At 35.9% G+C, this 20,927-nt stretch overlaps 2 protein-coding genes across 2 annotated transcripts in view; one reads left to right on the top strand and one right to left on the bottom strand.

The window, feature by feature from the left end:
• Window positions 1–9,676, top strand: part of LOC113233668 (seipin) — a 43,379-nt gene extending 33,703 nt beyond the window's left edge. Inside the window, exon 8 of the mRNA XM_026468843.1 lies at window positions 9,645–9,676. Within this exon, the coding sequence (XP_026324628.1) occupies window positions 9,645–9,661 (17 nt within the window). The 3' untranslated portion in view covers window positions 9,662–9,676. The remainder of the gene's footprint in view (window positions 1–9,644) is intronic.
• Window positions 338–20,606, bottom strand: LOC113233670 (leucine-rich repeat-containing protein 1). The gene is made up of 6 exons (XM_026468845.1): window positions 20,110–20,606; window positions 9,946–10,108; window positions 9,626–9,721; window positions 4,160–4,349; window positions 2,627–2,739; window positions 338–1,943 (listed from the first exon to the last, which is right to left on the bottom strand). The coding sequence occupies exons 1-6, from the start codon at window positions 20,598–20,600 to the stop codon at window positions 1,872–1,874; spliced, it is 1,125 nt and encodes a 374-aa protein (XP_026324630.1). The 5' UTR covers window positions 20,601–20,606; the 3' UTR covers window positions 338–1,871.
• Between the last annotated feature and the right edge of the window lie 321 nt (window positions 20,607–20,927).

Raw genomic sequence — 20,927 nt, 5'->3', positions numbered from 1 at the left:
TCGGGTACCGTTTGCCTTTCTGTAGTTTCAAACTCATTTTTTTATATGTATTAATCCCTCAAACACGTTTTAAAGTTGCGACAAAATGAACTCAATGAATACTCTGAACGTGGTGATTATTTGAACATTTTATGGTATAGTATCAATAATTAGTTATTATAATATTTATATTAAATATTCTTAGTCTAGTTGTCACGTTTTTTATTATGCAAAGTTTTAACAGATATTGAATTGTTTTTACACAATAACAAATTGAATTAGTGCAGTTCAATTTTGAAGTTTTTGCTTTGACAAAATTACTTATTATTGAAAAGCTGATTGATTTTTTTAAGACTGTGGAGCATGTGTTTTTGTATTCAATTTTCAACATTTCTAATGTCTAGAGCTTACGGGAAAAAAAACTATACTTACTAGACGGTAAGTATTTGACATAAAAGTAATAATTTAATTTGAACACCAAAGTGCTGCAATAAATCAGTACAAATTAAGATATGCATTGTTAGTGTGGTGTTGATGTTGTGGTGTTGCGATTTGTGTTGCTGACGTGTTGTTAATATTGGCCAGGTGTGCAGTAGTCGTTATCAGTTATGAACTCAATTTTACAAGTAATGCATTCACATTTAGTGTTTCTAGAAGTGCATTTTTTGATACCAGATATGAGCATAAGGTAACCAGATCGACCGTTGATGTTACTAGGATAGCTAATGATATGAACAGGTTTGAATGAGCTAGGTATCGTGTCGACTGATATACTGGCTTTACCGGGTGTCAACAAATCAATTGCGTATTCGATTGTGCCAGGTGTACAGCCTCTGCAGTGCTCGTGAATGGGAGGGGAATAGTTGGATTTTTGAGTGATGTCACTAGACGTGCAATCGGTATGACCATGGGTGCGGTTGATGTGACCAGATCTGCAATTTCTAAGTATACGGCCGAAGGTGCAATTGGCTTTGTCTAGTAAGGTAAGCCTGATTTTGCTATATTTTCCAGTGACATCACAAAGTTTGCTGTATGCGTTATTAGGTAATTTTTTGATGTTACCAAGTGTGCAGTTAGTGTTACTGCGTGTGCAGTTAGTGTTACTGCGTGTGAATTTTGTATTACCAGGTATACGGTCATTATTGTTTTGATTGTGTTTATCAAGTACATACCCGGTGTTGCCAGTCGCGAGGTTGGTATTGCCAGGGGTATAGTTATTATTACCAGATACGTGCTCAGTGTTACCAGTTATGCACTTGTATGTTGACATGCCTGTATTTTGTCTTGCCGCATATGCTGTTGATGATGCTAGTGTTGCCAAGTGTGTAGTTGTTGTTACCGTACGACCTCAAGATTAGCAGTAATGCATTTGGTGTGTCCAATTTGGGCACTTTTTGATACCAAGTATGCGCGTAATGTAATCAGGTCGGCAGGATAGCTGAGGGTATCAACAGGTCTGAATGGACAAGATGTGGTGTCGACTGCAACGTCGGTTTTACCAGGTGTGAACTTATTACGAGTGTATTCGATTGTGCCAGGTGTACAGCCTTTGCAGCACTTGTGACCACATGTGCTATAGGTGCGACGGTGGCCGAGGTTGATATGACCAGATTTGCGTTTTCCAAGTACAAGGCCGATGGCGCTATTAACTTTGTCTGGTAAAGTAAGACTGACGTTGCTTAATTTCCCGTGGCATCACAAAGTGTGCTATAGGTGTTAATAGGTGAACTTTTGACATTACCAAGTATGTAGCCAGTGTTACCAGATTCGTAGTTTATGTTACCAGGTTTACCGTCATTATTTAAAGATTTGAGGCTGATATTCCTAGGTCTTCGGCTGGTGTTACCAGGTGTGCAATCGGTGTTACCAGACATGAGCGCAATGTCGTCAGCTCAACTGGCCGTTGAAGCGTATCGGGAAAGTTCTGGCAGTACCATTCCGACGGCCTGAAAAAATTGTGCGATCTAATCTTAGCGTGTTTACAATACCGTCCGGTTGGTGGAACACTAGAGAGGATTCAGGAATGGGAAAAGGTTGGACAAAAGAAAACACACAGGTTAACGTATTTTAAATCATCCCGTCTTACTGTTGGACACAGTCTCCTCTCAGGCGACGGTTTAGGCCATATTCCGGGGGTAGAGAACCTTCTTCGACGTTCAGGTTCCATCACGTTTTCCTTCACCGAAAGGCACATCTGAGGTCTGTCCCAAAAGTATCTGACCTTCGTCTGTTATTCATAATCCGGCTCGTGGCACCCTTCAAAGTAATTTCCACTGGATTGAAGACACGCTTCCACTTTGCACTGTGATTCCACATCCCAAAGTTATGGAAGTCAGTTTTCGGATCACAAAGACCTGAGGGGCACTGCCACAGCGCCCGTCACCCTGAGTTGACAAGTCCCATGTGCCTGTAATTTCACCAGCACCCTTACTTACCCTTCAAAACTGGAACACAGTAATGATCACATTACTGCTTGTCGGCAGAAATAGGTAAAGTGGCAGTTATTTCCCTGGACGAACATTTTCACAGGAAGCTGAACTGGTACTAAAAACATGTATGGCCTTTACGTTGATCCTCAAGAAGCGATAATGAGTAGATGACCTTGCAGCTCCTCTATAACCTCATTTCTTAACACCTTAAAACTCACCTCATTATCAGCTCGCTCTTCGTCGCTTTGGTATTGCACGTCCAATTCAGAGCTGTTCACGCTGTTCTCCCAATCTTCTGACGACTCTATTGACGATGCATCCATTTCCATTTCTGAAACAAGTTAACATTTTTTTTACGGGGTGAGGACCCTGAACTTATAGAACGTTAAACGTAGAACGGGGTATCAGATCCACTGGAAGACGTCCAATTTTATGGCCGCCCCGTTCTCCAGATTTGAAGCCCCTAGACTATTTTACAGGGGTTGTCTGAAAGAAAAAGTTTATGCAAAACCGATATCAAACGTTGCCGAATTACGACGAAGAATCGCGGAAGCTGTACAACAGATAAATTTACGACGATGTGCACGATTGGTGAAAGGGTTATTTTTAAAGAGTTGCCGTGCATGTATTGATGCCGGTGGAAAACAGTTTGAGCACTTACTGTAGTCTGTAATAAAATTACAATAATTTATTAATTAGTTTTATTTAAATTCCTATATCTGTCGAGAAATGTGGAATTTTGAGACTGTTTGCCTCATTCAATCATATTTACCATTTTTGTCAGTCAGTCTAACTCCGACTACATGGATATGAAACCTAAATTAACCTTAGAAAAGGTGACCTTTTTAAATTGCCCTCTTTTTAGAAAAAGCCAAGATTATTTTTTTCCAAGAAACATGACGTAGAAGATTTTATATCACTTTAGAATCTTGATTAGTTGCGCCAACTTTTGTAAGAAGTTGCCATGGCAGTCTAGGTACATTTTTTTTTACAGTATGGAGAGTCAGTCACCTTTAAAAAAAATCTGCTAAAAATTTGGAGAAAAAATGAAATACAATATGTTTTGTGCTGAAACTTTAGCAATTCGGGCTTTCTTTAGCATTCTGTTCATTAGTTGGGCTATTGGGTTACGGTTACAAAAACTAGAGCAGCAAAATTAGCAAATTTGTAATTTTAGTACTTAGAAATGGTGTACAGGCCGTACATTTTCAACATTTTTCATTAAAATGCTTATATCACAAAAAAATTACTCCGATTTTTAAAATATTTTTTTCTGGGTTGTTACAAACTAGGCAACATTCTGTTCCCAGGCTATCGTCGAGTTTCGGGACACCCTGTATATGTTACATGCGTCGTAAAAAAAATTAATTCAAAAAGCGGCGACGAATGCCGAAAGTCAGTACATTGTGGTGTTCCAATTTATGACGGGCCATGACAGAATAACAGCGAGGGCTACGTAAATAGCAAAGTCTACAGATACAGATACAGTCATGGACCCGAAAAAAATAATAAATTCAACTTTAAGTAAAAAAAGAAACGTATCTTCTTTTTTTTTACTTAAAGTTGAATTTTTTCTTGTTTTGTTTGAAATTTATGTATTTTGCATGTCAAATAAAGCCTATTTTATGTATTTTTGAATGACAATTCAATGGTCACTAAATTCCATTCATTCTAAAAAAAAAATTTTTTTTCACACATTTTCAACGATGAAAAATTAGCATTCGCGTCCGCATCTGATACAAATTACTTACCAACGACTAAAGGTTCCTGATTCGGATGCCTTTGTGGCACAGCAGGCAGTCTTAACGCGGTAGCATTAATAGCTAAAGCTTGAGCAACTCCCACAGCCGGTTGACCCTGCAAGTGTGAGGTTGATGCTTGCGAGGAGAGGTCTGTGTCGCTGGTCGGCATTTCTTCTGCGTAACGAACTAGGGGATGCTCCTGGAATATTAAAAATGTCACTGTTGCTGTATCTGTCCTAACTACAGACGGGAAAAACAGATTATTTTTTTAAACGTTTAAGCGTTGTAGCTTTTTTAAAAGGGTGTTTTTTAAGATGCCCGTCACTTCGCTTTTTAGTTTGAAGCTTAAAAAATCGTTTAGAAAAACGGCTAAGCGCATAGATTTTTGTGTTAAAAAAGCTTGCAACGGTTGTGTTTATAGCGAAAAGCAAGAGTGGACCATTAAAGGTTTTAAGTACGTTTATTTGTAAAACACGAGTTTTATTTTTAATCATAAAATTATTATTCACATTGACGTATTAATTTGTTTAGAAAACATAAATGGTGGGACTTGAAACTGAGACACGTTGTAAAAAAAATTTTTGAGTGTAGAACTGACCAATGCGTAAAGCTTAAAATAAAAAGCGTGCCTAAGTGTTTATTTTAAAAAGCAAACTTTTTAAGTGCTTTTCGTTTAAACGCCCTCTAGTCCTAAGACGAGGTCAGTATGCCCTGGAAGAACATTGTGCACTAACTTGACACGCACGCACGCACACGCATACGCACACATACAAACACACACTTTTTCATATACCAAAGGAACACACATACGTTTTAAGATCTAAATTAAATTCAAAATTAGAAGTTAAGTAAAGCAGAAAATTAAAAAAAGAATTGTTTGTTTTGTTTTGACGATGTTTGGAAATGTAAAAATTAAACACTAAATTAAGGATAAGCTAAAAATGTTAAATATGCAATTATAGCTATGGAAGAGCGGTGGAGGCACCGCTCTTGCACAAGCTTGATAAGCTTAATAGGAGGTACCATCTACTGTTAATGTAAAGTTAATTGTATTACTGAAATAAACATTTTATTTATTTGACGGATTTTAAAAACATACAAAGAACATTAAAAACTAATAAAATATAATTATAACTTTAATTTTCATTGAATCAGTATTCAATTATTTTTTATGTGAAATTACTGCACTAGTTTGTTATAATTATAATAACGCACACACTCAGTTAGATACTTTCACAGCTACCAGCCCCGGCTAGAGATGTCGCTATTCACGGTATTTAATTTTTATTGAATTGATATTCAATTATTTTTTATGTGACATTACTCCACTAGTTTGTTATAATTATTAATACAAAGACCGAACACTCAGAAAAAATTCCTTCGAATCCGGCCGGATCGTTCGATCGTTGTATTAAAAATTATAATTATAACTTTTCTTATTAAAAAAAACCTTAAGAGTTTGTGGAAATGCATCTACTTATTTGCCAAGTTTTATTAAAATCGGTTAACGGAAAGACAGTGTGTGAAGTCCAATAAACCGGATTGATCCCTTAATGTGTTGCCACCCTTCCAGGCTAAATATTTTCTTCAAATTTAAATGGGACCACTACTCGCTTTGCAACTAAAAAAGTATCGTCGAAATTGGTTCGCAAAAAGTAGTCGTGTAACATACACGCAAAAAAGTACAGTCAAATTTAAAACCTCCTTTTTTAGAAGTCTCACCAGCACATTTTGGCGGAAGCGTAGTAAAATCCCTAAATTTACTTTTTTTTAGGTCTCATTTGAAAACAAAAAAATTGTCGATGGTAATTTTTTTCATTCATTTGTTTTAATTTCCTACTTAATACAGGTTTGTCGAGTGGTTCAAGGTTGAATTACCATTTCGTTTTTAGGTGAAAAAGATGTTTCATTTAAAAAACTTTTATTTTATAAGCAACGTTAACTGTTACAATTTTTTTTAATTTGCAGCCATTACTTTGTCATAAAATGTAAAACAAAAATGCACTTTTATTTAATTTTTTTAAATTTAGAATGTTAATTTATACTTTATGTGTAATACTTATTCATTTTTATACAAACGTTACTATTTTATTTTTTGCTTCTGTGTATGTGTGTTTTTGTATAAACGCAATAAGCATTTCCGCGTCCCGGGAAAAATATCAAAACTCAGTGCGGTCTCGAAAATCCCGGGAAAACGAGACTTTCGAGACTACTCCAAAAATAGGTTTTCATACTTGTAGTCTCGGCAGTTAAGACAAAGTTCTTTATTAACTCAAACGAAAAAACAAAAAAATATTTATGAAAGTTATTTTTTATAGGAATGAAACTATTTTTCCGGATTTAAATCGCGTATATTTGTTTTTTCAAACAAACCGACGTTTCGGGCCCTTTACAGGTCCCATGGTCACGGTTGACTGAGGTGGTACAGTCTTCAACCAGTTATGTCTAATATTGATGCAAACCACCCTATTTTTTCACTATAGTTACAATAGTTATTAATTAAATACCTTATTTTTAATTTTACAAAGAAAACATTCCAATTTACGCTACATTAAGTTTTACAAATTATTTTATTGAATGAATTTTTTATTAAGTTTAATTTATTATTAATTATTAATAGAAATTAGAATAAATCAAAACATATTAAAACATATTAATTAGTACTGCAGTCTTATGTCTGTTTGGGATTTTTCATTAGAGGAAATACTGGATCCCAAACTGGTGGTACGGAGAAACCATCTTCCCTGTTGAAATTAGGATGTTTTTTAATTTCAATGGCCTCTCGCAGCATCCTGGGCAGATAACGGACTTCTTTTGCAAGGACCTGGGGTTTGTCAAACTTCATTGAATGTGTAGGTTTATCCATGACATGCTCGCAGACTGCAGACTTGTTTACGCGACGGTGTTTGACATCAGCTATATGTTCTTTGACGCGGGTACAAATACTTCGCTTTGTTTGTCCAATATAAGAGAGACCGCACTCACAGTCAAGCTTGTAAACTCCTGCATCCTGTAAGGGGATGTTACATTTCACGGGTCTCAGGAACTGAGAAATCTTCCTCAGGGGCTTGAAATAGGTCTTGATAGATGCGCGCCTGAGGACTCTTCCGATCTTGTCTGTAACACCTCTCACGTAAGGTAAGATGGCAGGTCTTCGCTCGACTGTTGGTGGTTTCACACGGGGTCTGCGGCATTGGCGTGGAATCCTCAACTTATTCGCATGTAGGACTTGCTTTATATGCTGAAGTTCCCCCGCCAGATGATTACTGTCGCAGACACCATATGCTCTCTGAAACAAAGATTTGCCCACGGTAGCTAACTGGCTAGGATGGTGATGGGAATTACCATTGAGGTACCTATCTGTATGGGTTTTCTTTCGAAATACAGTATGGCCTAAGGTGTTATTAGGATTTCTTTTAATTAAAACATCTAAGAAAGCTAAAGTACCACAATTCTCTTGTTCCATAGTAAATTGGATCTTAGTACTAAAAGAATTAAGATGGTCCAAGAAAGAAGGTATGCTATCTTTAGGTAATATTGTGAAAGTATCATCAATGTACCGTTTGAAAATCTTCGGCCTAGCTGGGGCCATGGGTAAAACTCGCTCCTCGAAGTCTTCCATGAAAATATCGGCAACAACGGGAGATACCGGGGAGCCCATCGCTATACCGTCAATTTGTAGGTAGAATTCATTATTCCACAATAGATAGCCTGATGTTAGGCAGTGTTCTAATAATTCTGCATATTCAATGGACATATTATGTTCCCTCAGCTTCCTACGTACAATTTCAATGCAGTCTTTTACTGGTAGGTTGGTAAACAGCGATTGAACATCAAAACTGACCATGGTGTCATCATCAGTTAACCGTAGATCTTTGATTCCACTGATGAAATGGTATGAATCCTTCACATGTGTGGAAGTGTTCCCTCTCAATGGTGACAGTACCTTTGCCATGTGTTGAGCCAGTTTGTAGGTTGGTGTGTCAATCTGGCTAACTATGGGACGGAGTGGGGTGTCAGCCTTATGTATTTTTGGTAACCCATACAGTTTTGGTGGTTTCACGGCGCAGGGCACAAACGCACTTACATCAAGTTTCAGCGTATCGGAGTGCTTAGATATTAAGTTAGTTGTTGTTTTTAATATCTTGGTGGTAGGGTCTTTCTTCACCTTTTTATAAGTGCTTTCATCCGATAGTAAGTCAGTTATTTTGCTGTTATAATCTGACGTATTCATGACCACCGTCGCGTTACCTTTATCTGCACGGAGGATGACTAATTCAGGATCTTCGCGGAAGGTCTTCAGCGCGTTATATTCATCTCGAGTAAGATTCGGTCTGGGCTGTTTATTTGAGCGCAATATCGACGAAACGTCTTGGCGTATTGCCTCCAAATCTTCCTTTCTCAAGTTGTTTTTAACTAGACAATCCTCAACGTTACAAATATTTTTTGAAAAAACAAATATACGCGATTTAAATCCGGAAAAATAGTTTCATTCCTATGTATAACAATCGCGAAAACCTAAGAACTCGAGTTATTTTTTAATTTATATTATTGTTACGCAAGAAGCAAAGGCGGTTTAAAGTTTTAAGGTTTTAAGGTTTAAAGTCAGTATCTGTATACTGATTTTATTACAACCGTTCTTCCATCTCCATACACTATACTTAGCTCCATTTTACAAATTTTATATTTTACACATAGTGTTGCTATACCCATGTGACCACAACAAAAAAATACTGTGTAGATTTTTAATACTTTTTAATTAAGATTGAAAAACTTCAGTCTCGGGTTTCGAAAATGCCAAAAAATTGTCGAGACTCCAAATTTTCGAGACCGAGATTCTTGGGATGAAAGCCCTAGCATACACGCAAGCGCGCAAATAAGTACCCGCGAGGCGAAACGAGACGAGACGAGAATAGAAATTTGTATGGCAAAATTTTAATTTTCTCCTCGCGCATCTTAGGTGGAAAAAGTGTGGATTGACGAGGATGGGCGAGGCGAGAATCGAAATATTTGTTGATGTACTCGTAATATTGAACCGTATTGCTGCCAACATAGAGTATTATACGAACACTGATTTCTCGCGCGATCTCGCATGGTTTCGCGCGAGCTCGCGTTGGGTATTAATATCAATCGCGAGATTGAGGGGTACATACGATTTGAGATTTAAAAAAAGACGGTTTCAACTGATTCTTCTTCCGTTAAGATATATAATAATAATAATTTACGGGACATGTTACTTCAGCTGCTAATTTATAGCTAGATGAAGAGCACTAAATCTTGACTATCCACAATCAGCTATTAATGGCAATTTTTGGTGGAAATAGGCCGGTGAGATTTTAATTCTCGTCTCCTCTCGTCTCGTCTCGCCTCGCCGGTGGAAAACCGCCGTTAGACTGTCCCGAAGGACGAAAAATTTTATTCAGCTCTTGCTTATCATACGCAAGACTGTCCAAATAAATAAAGTTAAGCACTTACTGGATGTTGTAATTCACAGATGGGGTTCATCCGTAAGTCTATCATCTCTAACATGGCGAGGAAACTGGTGTCGAAGTTTACAGACAAGCTGGTTATCTGCGAAAGTTCAAATTCAAAACACGTTTATTTCATTAGAAATTTCATAACTAGCACGTATTTTACTACGGTAACATATTTGTTCGAGTGTATTTAGAAGATAAGTTTTAAAACCTAATAAATCTCACTCGATAAGTTGTTCAAAAACTTAAAGCACTAAGGGGTTCTGGAGCTCGATTGTATTTTTGCGCTTTTAGGGTAGCCTAGTCTTTCCTGAAACTTACCAGGTTATTATTCAACTGCAAGAACATAAGGTCGGGACATTGAAGCACACTTGCAGGAAACTCTCTTAAACGGTTATTTCTCAAGTTACAATGTACTAACGCCTCCATTTTGTCCATCGTGTTTGGTAGAGAGTCTATTAGGTTGTTTTCTAGAGTCAGCCATCTGGAAACAAATAGTAAAGAAATTAATGCAAGCTAATGCAGAATCAAAGAATTATAACCTATCCTAACCTCGGTACAGAGTACTAAAAAACCTACCTCAAAAGTCATTCATTTTAGTTTAGTTTACCACCCTTAGAGGTCGAATATTTTCTTCAAATTTAAATGGGGCCACTTCTGAGGTACCAACTTTCTAACAAAAAAAAGAATCATCAATATCGTGACATACATACAAAAAAAACACAGTCGAATTGAGAACCTCCTTTTTTGAAGTCGGTTAAAAAGTGTATTAGAGCCCATCAAATTTGCGAGCCCATTGGTTGCGGCTACTCAACGCGACCACAACGAGAGACCGCGCCCAAGCGACAAACTGCGGGAATGGCTCGCGCTCGCTACTTGCCTCACTCGCCTCCCGTGCACACTCGGCCATCTTTCTTTTTGGTTTTTAACGACTTTTTTGCCGTAGAGACATCTGTGAGAAATCTATTTTAAAAAAGTAGTTATAAAATCAAAACAAAGATCTGCAACAAGCACATAGACAAGTTCGTAAGGTCCGCTAGTTCGTTCCGTAGCTTAGTTGGCATAGCGTCTGGCACGGTTTGCTGGGAGAAGCTGGTTCGAATGTAGCCGGATCGAAGAACTTTTTTCTTGGAGTTCGATCTTTGTATTAACAATTATATTTTGTCAACAGTCGTGGACCAAAAATTGTTGTTTATGATGTTAGATCTGCGAGATTGTTAATATTTTACAAAAACCCTGTACATATTACTTCTCATTACAATTCATTGAATGATGGCAGATGATAGGAACCTACAGCTTCTTATCGATACATCTCACATTGAAGACAATACTTTCACTACATTAAAAAGAGAAGTTCCGTAAAATAGCCATTAAAATGTATGAAACTTCTTACTGTGACTCGGTTTAAGACATTACTGACGTAAAACGTGAAATTGGTGAAAAGAATTATAATAGAAACGTACAAAAAAATTATTGTTTTATTTTTAAACATTTTATGCATGAGCCTTTGCTATTTTAACTCTTGTTAACGCCCACTTAACCTTGTGCCTCCATCTTATATCCTTGTCATTTTTATGAAGTAGTGCGAAAGAGAGAAGCCTATATTAGGTCGCTAACTTTAATAGACTATAGCATGATATTCAATTCGTTTTGTGAAATTACTCCACCAGTTTGTTATAATTATTAATACAAAGATCGAACACAGAAAAACTACTTCATTTTTGTATTAGTAATTGAAAACGCGAGATTTTCGCTCTTATAAGGATCGGGATGTTACACAGAGGGGAAAATGATACCTCTGTGCGAGGGTATTTATTTTTTATCTATTTATTTTAATTTTATAGAGTAGTAGAGTAGCACAGGTTTTTTATCTATTTATTTTAATTTTATAGAGTAGTAGAGTAGCACAGGTAACTGTTTATCTTTAAACGGGAGACATGCACACATATTCTACTGCGTATACTAACTGTGATGTATAGCTCAACCGTGTGGCCGAACCCTGGCGGAAGCGTAGGGAGTACGAGGACGTAGCGACCAAATACATCGACGAAAATGTCGTGGCGAAACCGGATCGATAATGTCGCGGCAAGGTCGCAAATGCATTACATCAGTATTTTCTAGTGTAATCAATTAGTTCCAATATTGTTCTTGTGATTTGTTACTTAGCAAGTATTTTAGTAGTAAAACATCATATTGTTTTATCACCATGTAACACGAATTTTGTTTCTGGGTTATCACTATCAGTATCATTTTCTAATTGGTTCTATAATAAAAACATGAAAAAACTTTATTTCCCAGAAAAAACTTTGCTTTTGTATAATCCGTCTTTTTTGAAGTCGGAGTAAAATAACATTTGTAGGGTTGCCAGTTTTCATAAAATTTTAAATAATTATGTACTTGCTATCGATAATTTTATCTATAGATTGTGAAAGTAGATAAAATTTTGCCAAAAATTACTGAATTGTGGAAGTTACGACGTTCTAATGATTACTAATTGCCTACGTGGCCCAAGGTGGCCCAGGTTCGATTGCCGAGTCGGGAGAAATATTTGTATGGCCTACATTTATTTCTCTCGTGAGTTTGGGTGTAATTTGTGGTTGTCTGTGTGTGTCCATGGCACTCGCGACACAGGGTTTCCCTATTGTGTGGCTATGTTGAGTATGTGCGTTGTTATTATTATTATTACCTTCTTTTTTATTTTCTTTCTTATTAGTATCGAGATTAATTTTAGATAACCTAGATAGAAAGTGATTGTACAGACCAGGGTTGTTGCGAATATCAGCACCCGCATCAGCGTACGGTGATAATCTGCATGAATTAAAATATACGCATCCGCATTCATCGATGCTGATATCAATGTGGATGTTCGAGTCGTGACCTAAAATGCACGCTGGAATGATTTACAAACCTTCCAGAAACAGACTGTTAGGCCAAAAATCAGCGTGAGCTCAACTGTTGTTTTAGAATATAACTTTGATAAAACTCAACAACAGTTAAACTAGGCAGATTGATTGTTTTCATGCTTATTGTTAATAATATAAATGTCGCAAAATTATTGAAATAATATTTTATTACAACACCAAAAAAAAAGAAAGCTTTGCACATAGATTAAGTGAGAATATATATTTTTCGCGCTTTTTTAAATACATAAAATCAACATCCGCTGATGTGTAAAAAACCTGCATCAGCAACAACCCTGGTATAGACGGCAGCATATCAAGCAACACATTGACGGTTCTTGTTCCGTTGTACTGGAGGTGCTATTCGAACAAAAGTCTATACCTAACCTCCCCAGGGCTAGTTCTGCATACAGAACTACAACAAAATAGAATTATACCTATTACATTTCGAAACTGGTTGTATTTTTTTCCGTCATGTCTGCCTTTTAAATTTAACCTTGCTTTCCTATCACCAATGATATTGAAATTAACATTTAAATGCTTCGGCTGATTCAGTGACTACAAAGCGTGATCTATTGCTATTACTATATCACCATTATAATATGGCACCTGACACATGATTTAATTTATAATTATGAGCTAAGTAATGATTGGGGAAGTGAAACATCATAGGAGTCAGAATTGAAGAAACTGTAGGAAAACAGAACGGTATAAGCAGCAAATTCAAATACCGGAGATAAATTTGTTCAAATTTTTTTTTCATTTCCGATAAAAAGAATATAGTCAGAATGTATTGTTGATACTAAGTAGTTTATTTACATGCTAAACTCTGAGATGAAATCAAAGTCGAAAAATGTAAACAAAGGTAATGCCCCTGCAAAAAAATATTTTACGAATAGTGGAAGAGTGGTAAAAGGCTAAAAATTAATGCAAGATGTTTATATTGTTTTTAAATTGTGTGCATGTAAAATGAATGCAAGATGTTTTATATTGTTTTTAAATCTTGTTCATGTACTAACAAAATATTATCAAATCATATTTTTTATTTGAAACACTGTATTTAATAACATAATCTCAAAAAACTATTTCCTGCGGAAAGATTGTTTATTCTATTGGCAATGTTTCGGGGATAAACAACCTTTGGCTGTCCTTTTTGTTTATTCGATTTTTTTTATTTGTTATATGTAAACACAAACACTTTTAAGCAGGAGCGTGAATAATTTATTGCTGTAATACTATTACTTCAATACTTCATTAAATTAAATATCTTTTTTATTTCTTCATATACAATACACCATACAGTCATTTGTTACTAATACAGTATAAGGTTGCTTACTAACAAACCATGGACCTATGGTGTCTGAAAATAAAAGATTTTTATTTTAATTTTATTTTATAAAATAAAATTGAACTAATAAATTGGTTCATTACTAAATACTGTTAATTATAATGAGTTAAATAATGAAAACTCAGTTTTTGATCGATAGAGATGGATAACGGGATAGGTTGTCGGGTTGCATCCGCACCAGTGCAAAACCACGATTTTCTTTCTTCATTCGGTTTCTTTCTTCATGCTGCATATGCGTCATGTTGTTGAGTTTTTAATTTTAATTGTTCAGTTTCCGTTTTGTGTTTTTTTTTGTTGAGTTTTGGTTTTACTCTGTTATTACGTTTGTGTTTGCTTGCGTTCGTGTGAACATAACCATTATGGAGGCAAAAAAAGACTACGCCCGCAATGTTCGTAACTGAAAAGGTTATGGTATTCAATGTCTACAAGCATATATTCCAAACCTGACTACTAAATGAATATTGGTATTTGTGCGAGTGTGCGATAAAACTGCGGAGATTCTGGAGATATCTAAAGGAATCTGAATAGTTTGCCTGAGTAAAAACAAAAGTCAATATTTGACATTTTAGCCACTGATACATAGAGCGCACTATAAGTTTCCGGAACTGGCCACTTACATAAACTATATTTAAAAAGTAATTTGAAAATGGAACTCTTTGGCTGTAGAATACAGTTTATTTCATCTGACTGTCACTTGTTTTTACATTGTGGCGTCATTTTAGAAATTGGTGGTCTACATCACCATGGATTTAACTCGTGAAAATTTTTATAGTATGATTTTCTACGACTTTAAGTGTAATTTAACAGCTCAGCGGAGCTTCGCTCGGCTTCAAACTACTTTTGGCGATGAAGCACCAAGCAAGATGACTATTTATAGCTGGATATTAATATGCAGAATTCAAACGCGGTCGTGTGAATCTCAGTGACGAATTTCGTGATGGTTGCCCGTCCACTGCTATGAACAACAAAAACATCGATGCTGTGCGCCGTATGATCAAAATAGACAGGCATGTGGCATACTATAAGATTCGGACATCTTTAGGCACAGGCATGAGTCAAATACAATCAATAGTACACAAACATTTGGGTGTGAAAAAGCTCTGCTCTCGGTAGACCCCACACAATTTGACTGAGGCTCAAAAAACGGATCGCGTCACTTGGTTGGTATGCTTACCAGATTCTACGAAGGGGCGTCAAATTTGGTGTGGGACATAGTAACAGGTGACGAAAAATGGATTTATAGTTACGATCCCAAAACAAAGCAGCAATCGAGCGTATGGGTCTTTCAAGATGAGCCGAAACCAACCAAAAGTGGCGCGCATGCAAAGTGCCTCTAAGCGGATGATTGCTTCTTTTTTAAATAAAACTGGACACGTGGCTACTGTTGCTTTGGAGAATCGTTGTACCGTGAATAGTGATTGGTACACGACTATTTGTTTGGCGGAAGTTATTGACAAACTCCGTAAAAATAACCGTAAATGCCGATATCATCTTGCACCACGATAATGCCAGTTCTCACACGGCTAGAAAGACAAATGAATTTTTGAAGGTGAACAACGTTGACCTTATGAGCCCTAGTACAGTCCCGACCTGGCACCTTGTGACTTCTATTTATTTCCAAAAATTAAGAACCAGTTACGCGGTCAACAATTTTCATCACCTGAAGAGGCTGTCGAAGAGTATGAAAAAAACGTTTCAGAGATTGTCACGGAGGAGTGGCATAAATGTTTTCAAAATTGGTTTATTCGTATGAAAACGTGCATTGACGCTAACTAAAAAATATTCTCCATTTTGAGAAACAATAAATTCATTTCTGAGCATTTATAGTATTTTTTTCGTATTCATTACGGACACTTATGGTGCGCCTCACGTATACAAATCAAAACATAGTTTATGTTCCCAATGTAAAGAATATTCTAAGAGGTTTATTTTGCGTAATTTTCTATGGGTCGTGACCCTTATCATTTCCTACTTATTTTTGAATTGAAAATATTTTATGACAAAAAATTATTCTAAACAGCTTTGTAAATTGTTCAACTCGAAAGGGTATTTTTCAATAATTTATTAGTCAGAATACAGTGGAACCTGGTACTAAACGAACGTGGAAAAAAAGGTTTATGATCTATGAGATGTCACTCCGACAGTAACAGTTGTTTGTTTACATTTTTAGATTTCGACTACATCTCAGAGTTTAAATACATAAGACATATTTTAATTATTACAAACGTAGATAATATAATATATTTTATTATACTTTCATTGTACTTTAATTAGTCATTACAAAATAAGCTTAATATTCTGTTTTAACTTCATTACTTGCGTTCAGAGTTCCGATTTTCCGCTATCAGCGCAAAAGCGATGTAACTCACATTTCATTATTTTTCTACAATGTTACTTTAAATCATAGGTTCCTAAACTTTTTGGCTTACGGCCCACTAAGGCAAGATAAAAAATTTCAACGCCCACCACCATAAAAAAATAATTGAAAACACGTATTTTTTATATTAATTTAACACAAAAAAAGTCTCAAGGAAAAAATATATATTTGTAGTGTAGTTTATATAGATAATTCAGGTGTTATTTTTTTCAAATGCGGTAGCACCCCCTGGACAGCATCAACGACACCCAATTGCTTCCGAGGAGCCTACCGCCCCACGTGGACTCTTCAGCGTCCACTAGGACCACTTTGGGAGAAACTATGCTTAAATGATACGAAAGTACATAATTAATATTATGTTGCTATTTTCATGTAGAATATATATATTCATTCATCCATTCATTCATGAATTTGACTAATCTTCTATGGATATAATCCTCTATGGAGTTACACCACTTTTGTTTGACAACCTCAATAATAATCAGTTGTGCCTTTTTTGTGCTATTTATGGAATAATGAAAAGAGATCAAATGAAGAAGTTTTGAAAAGGGTTGGGGAGGAGAGATGTCTTTTGAATGCAAAGGAGAAGAGAAGGGGGAAAATGTAAAAAACAAAAAAACATTTGTTGGGTAATGACGAATTTGTGAGAGTGACAATTGAGGGGAGGACAGAAGGGAAAAGAAAGAGAGGAAGACCATGAATGGCGTATAGTGAATAAATAAAAAAGAAAATCAAAGTGAACAGCTATAGAGAGGTCAAAGAACTGGCTATGAACAGTGAGGAGTGGAGTAGGCTACACCGAGAAGATGATGATGAAGTAATTTATTATTGTAATTGAACTAGGTACTTATGTCTTTCATAAGGGTATTTTGATATTACAATTTCATATTAGTGTTTTTATCACAAAATCTGATTATAGATGTCAGTTCTGAAGCTCAAAAGAGCTTATTATATAAGCAACAATTGTTAACATAGATTTAAAAAAAAATTGTTTCTGATACAATTTTGACAAAAATGTTAGGTCTTTTTTCGTTTCGAGTGTGAAATACCATAAATTTAGTTATGGTTCAAGGACTGGCTCAGTTCAAAGAAACACAAAACTGAAAAATTTTATTAGAATAAATGGATATACTCTGAAGTTCAGGCTAAGATTCAAATTAAACAATTAGGAGCAATAAAGTAATTCAGAGGCCACTGTAAAACTGTTATCGTATACGAGCAATTAAGGCCGTAGATACTACTTTTTGTATTCTATTGTATAACGGCCTTGTGGATGTTTTTTATAATTATTTAGTTCAGCCATTGATGATTTGCAATATGATTTCTAATTTCATGGTAAGCCTTAATGGTCACATGCTTGTCGCAAATCCTATGATAAGAGAATAGTTCCACGCAAAATAGGCGCTACAACGTTGTTGCGGAAATCGACTCGTTAGACAATACCAAGACATTAAAAACCACGACTACGTTACACGTCACTACTCTGGTAGAGAGACGCTTTCAAAAAATAGGTTTTCATTCTTATAGGCTAGGAATTTAACACTGTCAGCGCCATGTGGGCCACCGGCCACCCATAAAAACCCAAGTGCAGCAGGCCGCCACGTGTTTTCGAATTTTATCTAACAGGCTATGTGGACCGCGCCGGCCGCCGATATAAACCCAAGTGCAGCAGACCACCATGTATATCCTAATTTTACCTAGCAGGCCATGTGGACCGCCGGCGTACCACCACAATTAGGAATTAAAATTTATTTTCGACTTTTGTGGTCCTGACCAGTCACAGCTTGCATCAGCAGGCCGACAATATAAGTTGTGCGTTCGGTGAACAAAGCCAATTGTTTGGCTCTTCTGCTAACAATTGATCCAGATCATAATCATGTATCGATCTCGACCCCAGTAGTGACATCCATCTGTTTTTGGTGGAATCACAAGATACATACATAGATAAATACAGATAGATAAATACAGTTTCAGGCCATCAATTCCTCTCTGGATTTGGTTTTATTACTACCATTCTTTAATCTGCTGATTACACTAAACTCTATTCTATAATGTGGTGCTGTCCATTTAACCAGCATAATACATAACTGTTGGTTCAGCAAATTTTTAATACTTTTATCTCTTAAAATTTCCCAAGACTGAAAACATCTCACTTGGAACTCGATAATGTCAAAAAATTTTTCGTGACCAAGATTTCCAAGATGAAAGCTCTATTCCTGACAACCAGTGTAATCTATTAGACATACAAAATTTTATTCCCAAAAAAAACTGAACTTTAAAGTATCCTAGCAAACACTTACTGCTCATAACTTCAGCAACAGAGTGGTCTACAAGTGGAACATGCTACCAGAACATATTGTTTCTGTTAATATCTTAAAAAATAAGCTGGACAACAGGCATCAGCGCTGAAAGTGAACTAAACTTAAAAAACAAAGAATAAAAATTTTTAACACTGTCTGAAGTTGACATCATAGATAAATAATATGTATTTATGTAATAATGATATTATCACCTTTATTAGACTTTAATACTCATAAAAACACAAACAACTAGATAAAATAGTTGTTATTAACCTGAACCAATTAAAACAAATAACTATTGATCTATAACATGTGGAGAGCACACAGTTTTGACCTATCATTGAAATGATATTTATGCAGGTTTGAATAGTTGAATAAAAATGTATTTTTTTAAAGATAATATCATGTGTCAGGACGAATAAACTGTGTGTGTGGTAAATCGGCTTACACATAGCAGGTGCAATGTCACTCAGGACCTTAAATGCAAAGATCTAAAGGTACACTGCCACTGCACCCACCACCCTGAGGACAGTAATTTCCCAACAAGCTCAAATAAGAATAGAGACTTTGAGCAAAGTTTATACAAAATTACTGTAAAATTAGTTTGACGACTGCAGTGGCTCAACTTTAAATTATGGGATATACAGATTTTTTTTATATAATACTAAGTGACAGGATAAACAAGTTGTGCACCTGGTGGTACGCCACATGTCTATATCCATAACACTTGCAGTGCCACTCAACTGCTTTAAATCGCAAAGATGTTAGGGGCAATGCCACTGCGCCCGTCACCGTGAGACATAACTTGACAAGTCATATTTGCCTGTAATTTCTCCAGCACCATTACCCTTCAAAACTGAAACACAGTAATGCTCGCATTACTGCTTGGCGGCATTAATAGGTAAGATGACAGTACTTCTCTGGACGAAATCTTTCACAGGGAGCTCTACTGCTACTGAAAAGATGACTCTACTGCTATTGAGACCTGGCTACAATTCCCAGTAGGATCGCATTAGTAAATGAGCTTTTCTAAATTGGTGCTAGTTTGGGTGTTCAGGGAATTACCCCAAGTGAATTCCGTTGCCTTGGTAATCATGGTGCAAGGAATTCCCTAGTTTGAGATCAGGCAACTAGTATGGTTGTCTGGCACTATAATTAGCATGTTTATTTAAGAACATTATTCAACTTTAACAAGGTGGTATTAATGTTTACTTACATGTTACATGCAAGTTTGTTTACAATGCATTGTTAGAAACCACTTTATGACAATAAATTGTAATTTAAAATAGTGAAAAATTTCTAGCACACTTTTTTACACCCATATTTATAAATGATGGACTCTAACACGGGGGTGTAATGTTAATTACTATGTAAGTAACTTCTGAGGAAGCTAATGCCTCATTTGTACCTAGCAAGGTCATCAAATTCTGGTATGAGTGCATTGAATAGCGATATTTTTTTAATTAAAATATTTAATTGATATGACAATTGCTGACAAGCAATGCTCAGGAATTTCTACAGGATACATAATTCTAAGAAGGTTATATCTATACGACTTACCTTAGTTTTGTTAGTCTGGTCATTTCTTCCGGTATAGTCTGAAGTTCGTTGCCTCTGGCGCCAAAAGTGTCAAGTTTGGACAACTTCCCGATTTCCGGAGGGATCTCCTTTAACCCTATCCTGTTGCACCAGAAAGCCTCCAAGTTCTCCAACTCACCAATTTCAGGTATTAACACTTTTAAGGGATTATAACTTATATTTAAATTCACTAAGTTTTTCAAGTTCCCAATTTCAGGCGGCAGCGAACTTATGTTATTGTAATCCAGAGTTAATGTAGTAAGATTTAACAACTCCGTTATTTGCACTGGGGCTACCGATATTTTATTTCTATGTAAATAAAGATGTTCGACTTCCATACAGTTGTAAAGTAAGTTCGGTATTTCAGTGATTTCGAAAGCGTTCAGACTCAACCGCGATTTCTTTTTGACAATGGCTTGTTCTATAAGGGCTAATATGTGATTTTCACGAATAAATTTTAAAATTGCACTCATTTTTGTTACTATTTTTGGTCACATTGCACGAACATCTATTGCGTTTTGAATTTGTAGAGGAAAGAAATGACAAATGGGTGACAATTGAATTTGACAGACGAAATCGGGGTTGCTTACTAAATAATTTGATTTCTACATTCCACTCAACATTTATTTGTATTTAATTCGTGCAGAATTTGGAAATTTCATTTGAATTGTTTATTGAGCATTTTCTGTAAAGCTATCAGCTTAAAAAGATAACAAATAATGAAGAAACTCAAAACGCACATGATGTACTCAAAATAAACAATAAATTAAATCGTGTTAAAACTGTAACTACAAAAAAAA

Source organism: Hyposmocoma kahamanoa, unplaced genomic scaffold (genome assembly GCF_003589595.1).
Source record: "Hyposmocoma kahamanoa isolate Upper Pololo Valley unplaced genomic scaffold, ASM358959v1 79, whole genome shotgun sequence".
Classification (NCBI taxonomy): Eukaryota; Metazoa; Arthropoda; class Insecta; order Lepidoptera; family Cosmopterigidae; genus Hyposmocoma; species Hyposmocoma kahamanoa.
Note: the sequence above shows the minus strand (reverse complement) of the source record. Positions and strands in the feature narration are given on the sequence as shown.

What these genes read in the sequence shown, in the direction of transcription:
- LOC113233670 (XM_026468845.1), bottom strand. Translation starts at nt 20,600, where the DNA reads ATGAGTGCAATTTTAAAATTTATTCGTGAAAATCACATATTAGCCCTT. An exon ending in ACCAGACTAACAAAACTAAG is followed by an intron (nt 10,109 to 20,109) that starts GTAAGTCGTATA and finishes ATTTGTTTCCAG; the next exon opens with ATGGCTGACTCTAGAAAACA. An exon ending in TCAGGAACCTTTAGTCGTTG is followed by an intron (nt 2,740 to 4,159) that starts GTAAGTAATTTG and finishes AACTTGTTTCAG; the next exon opens with AAATGGAAATGGATGCATCG.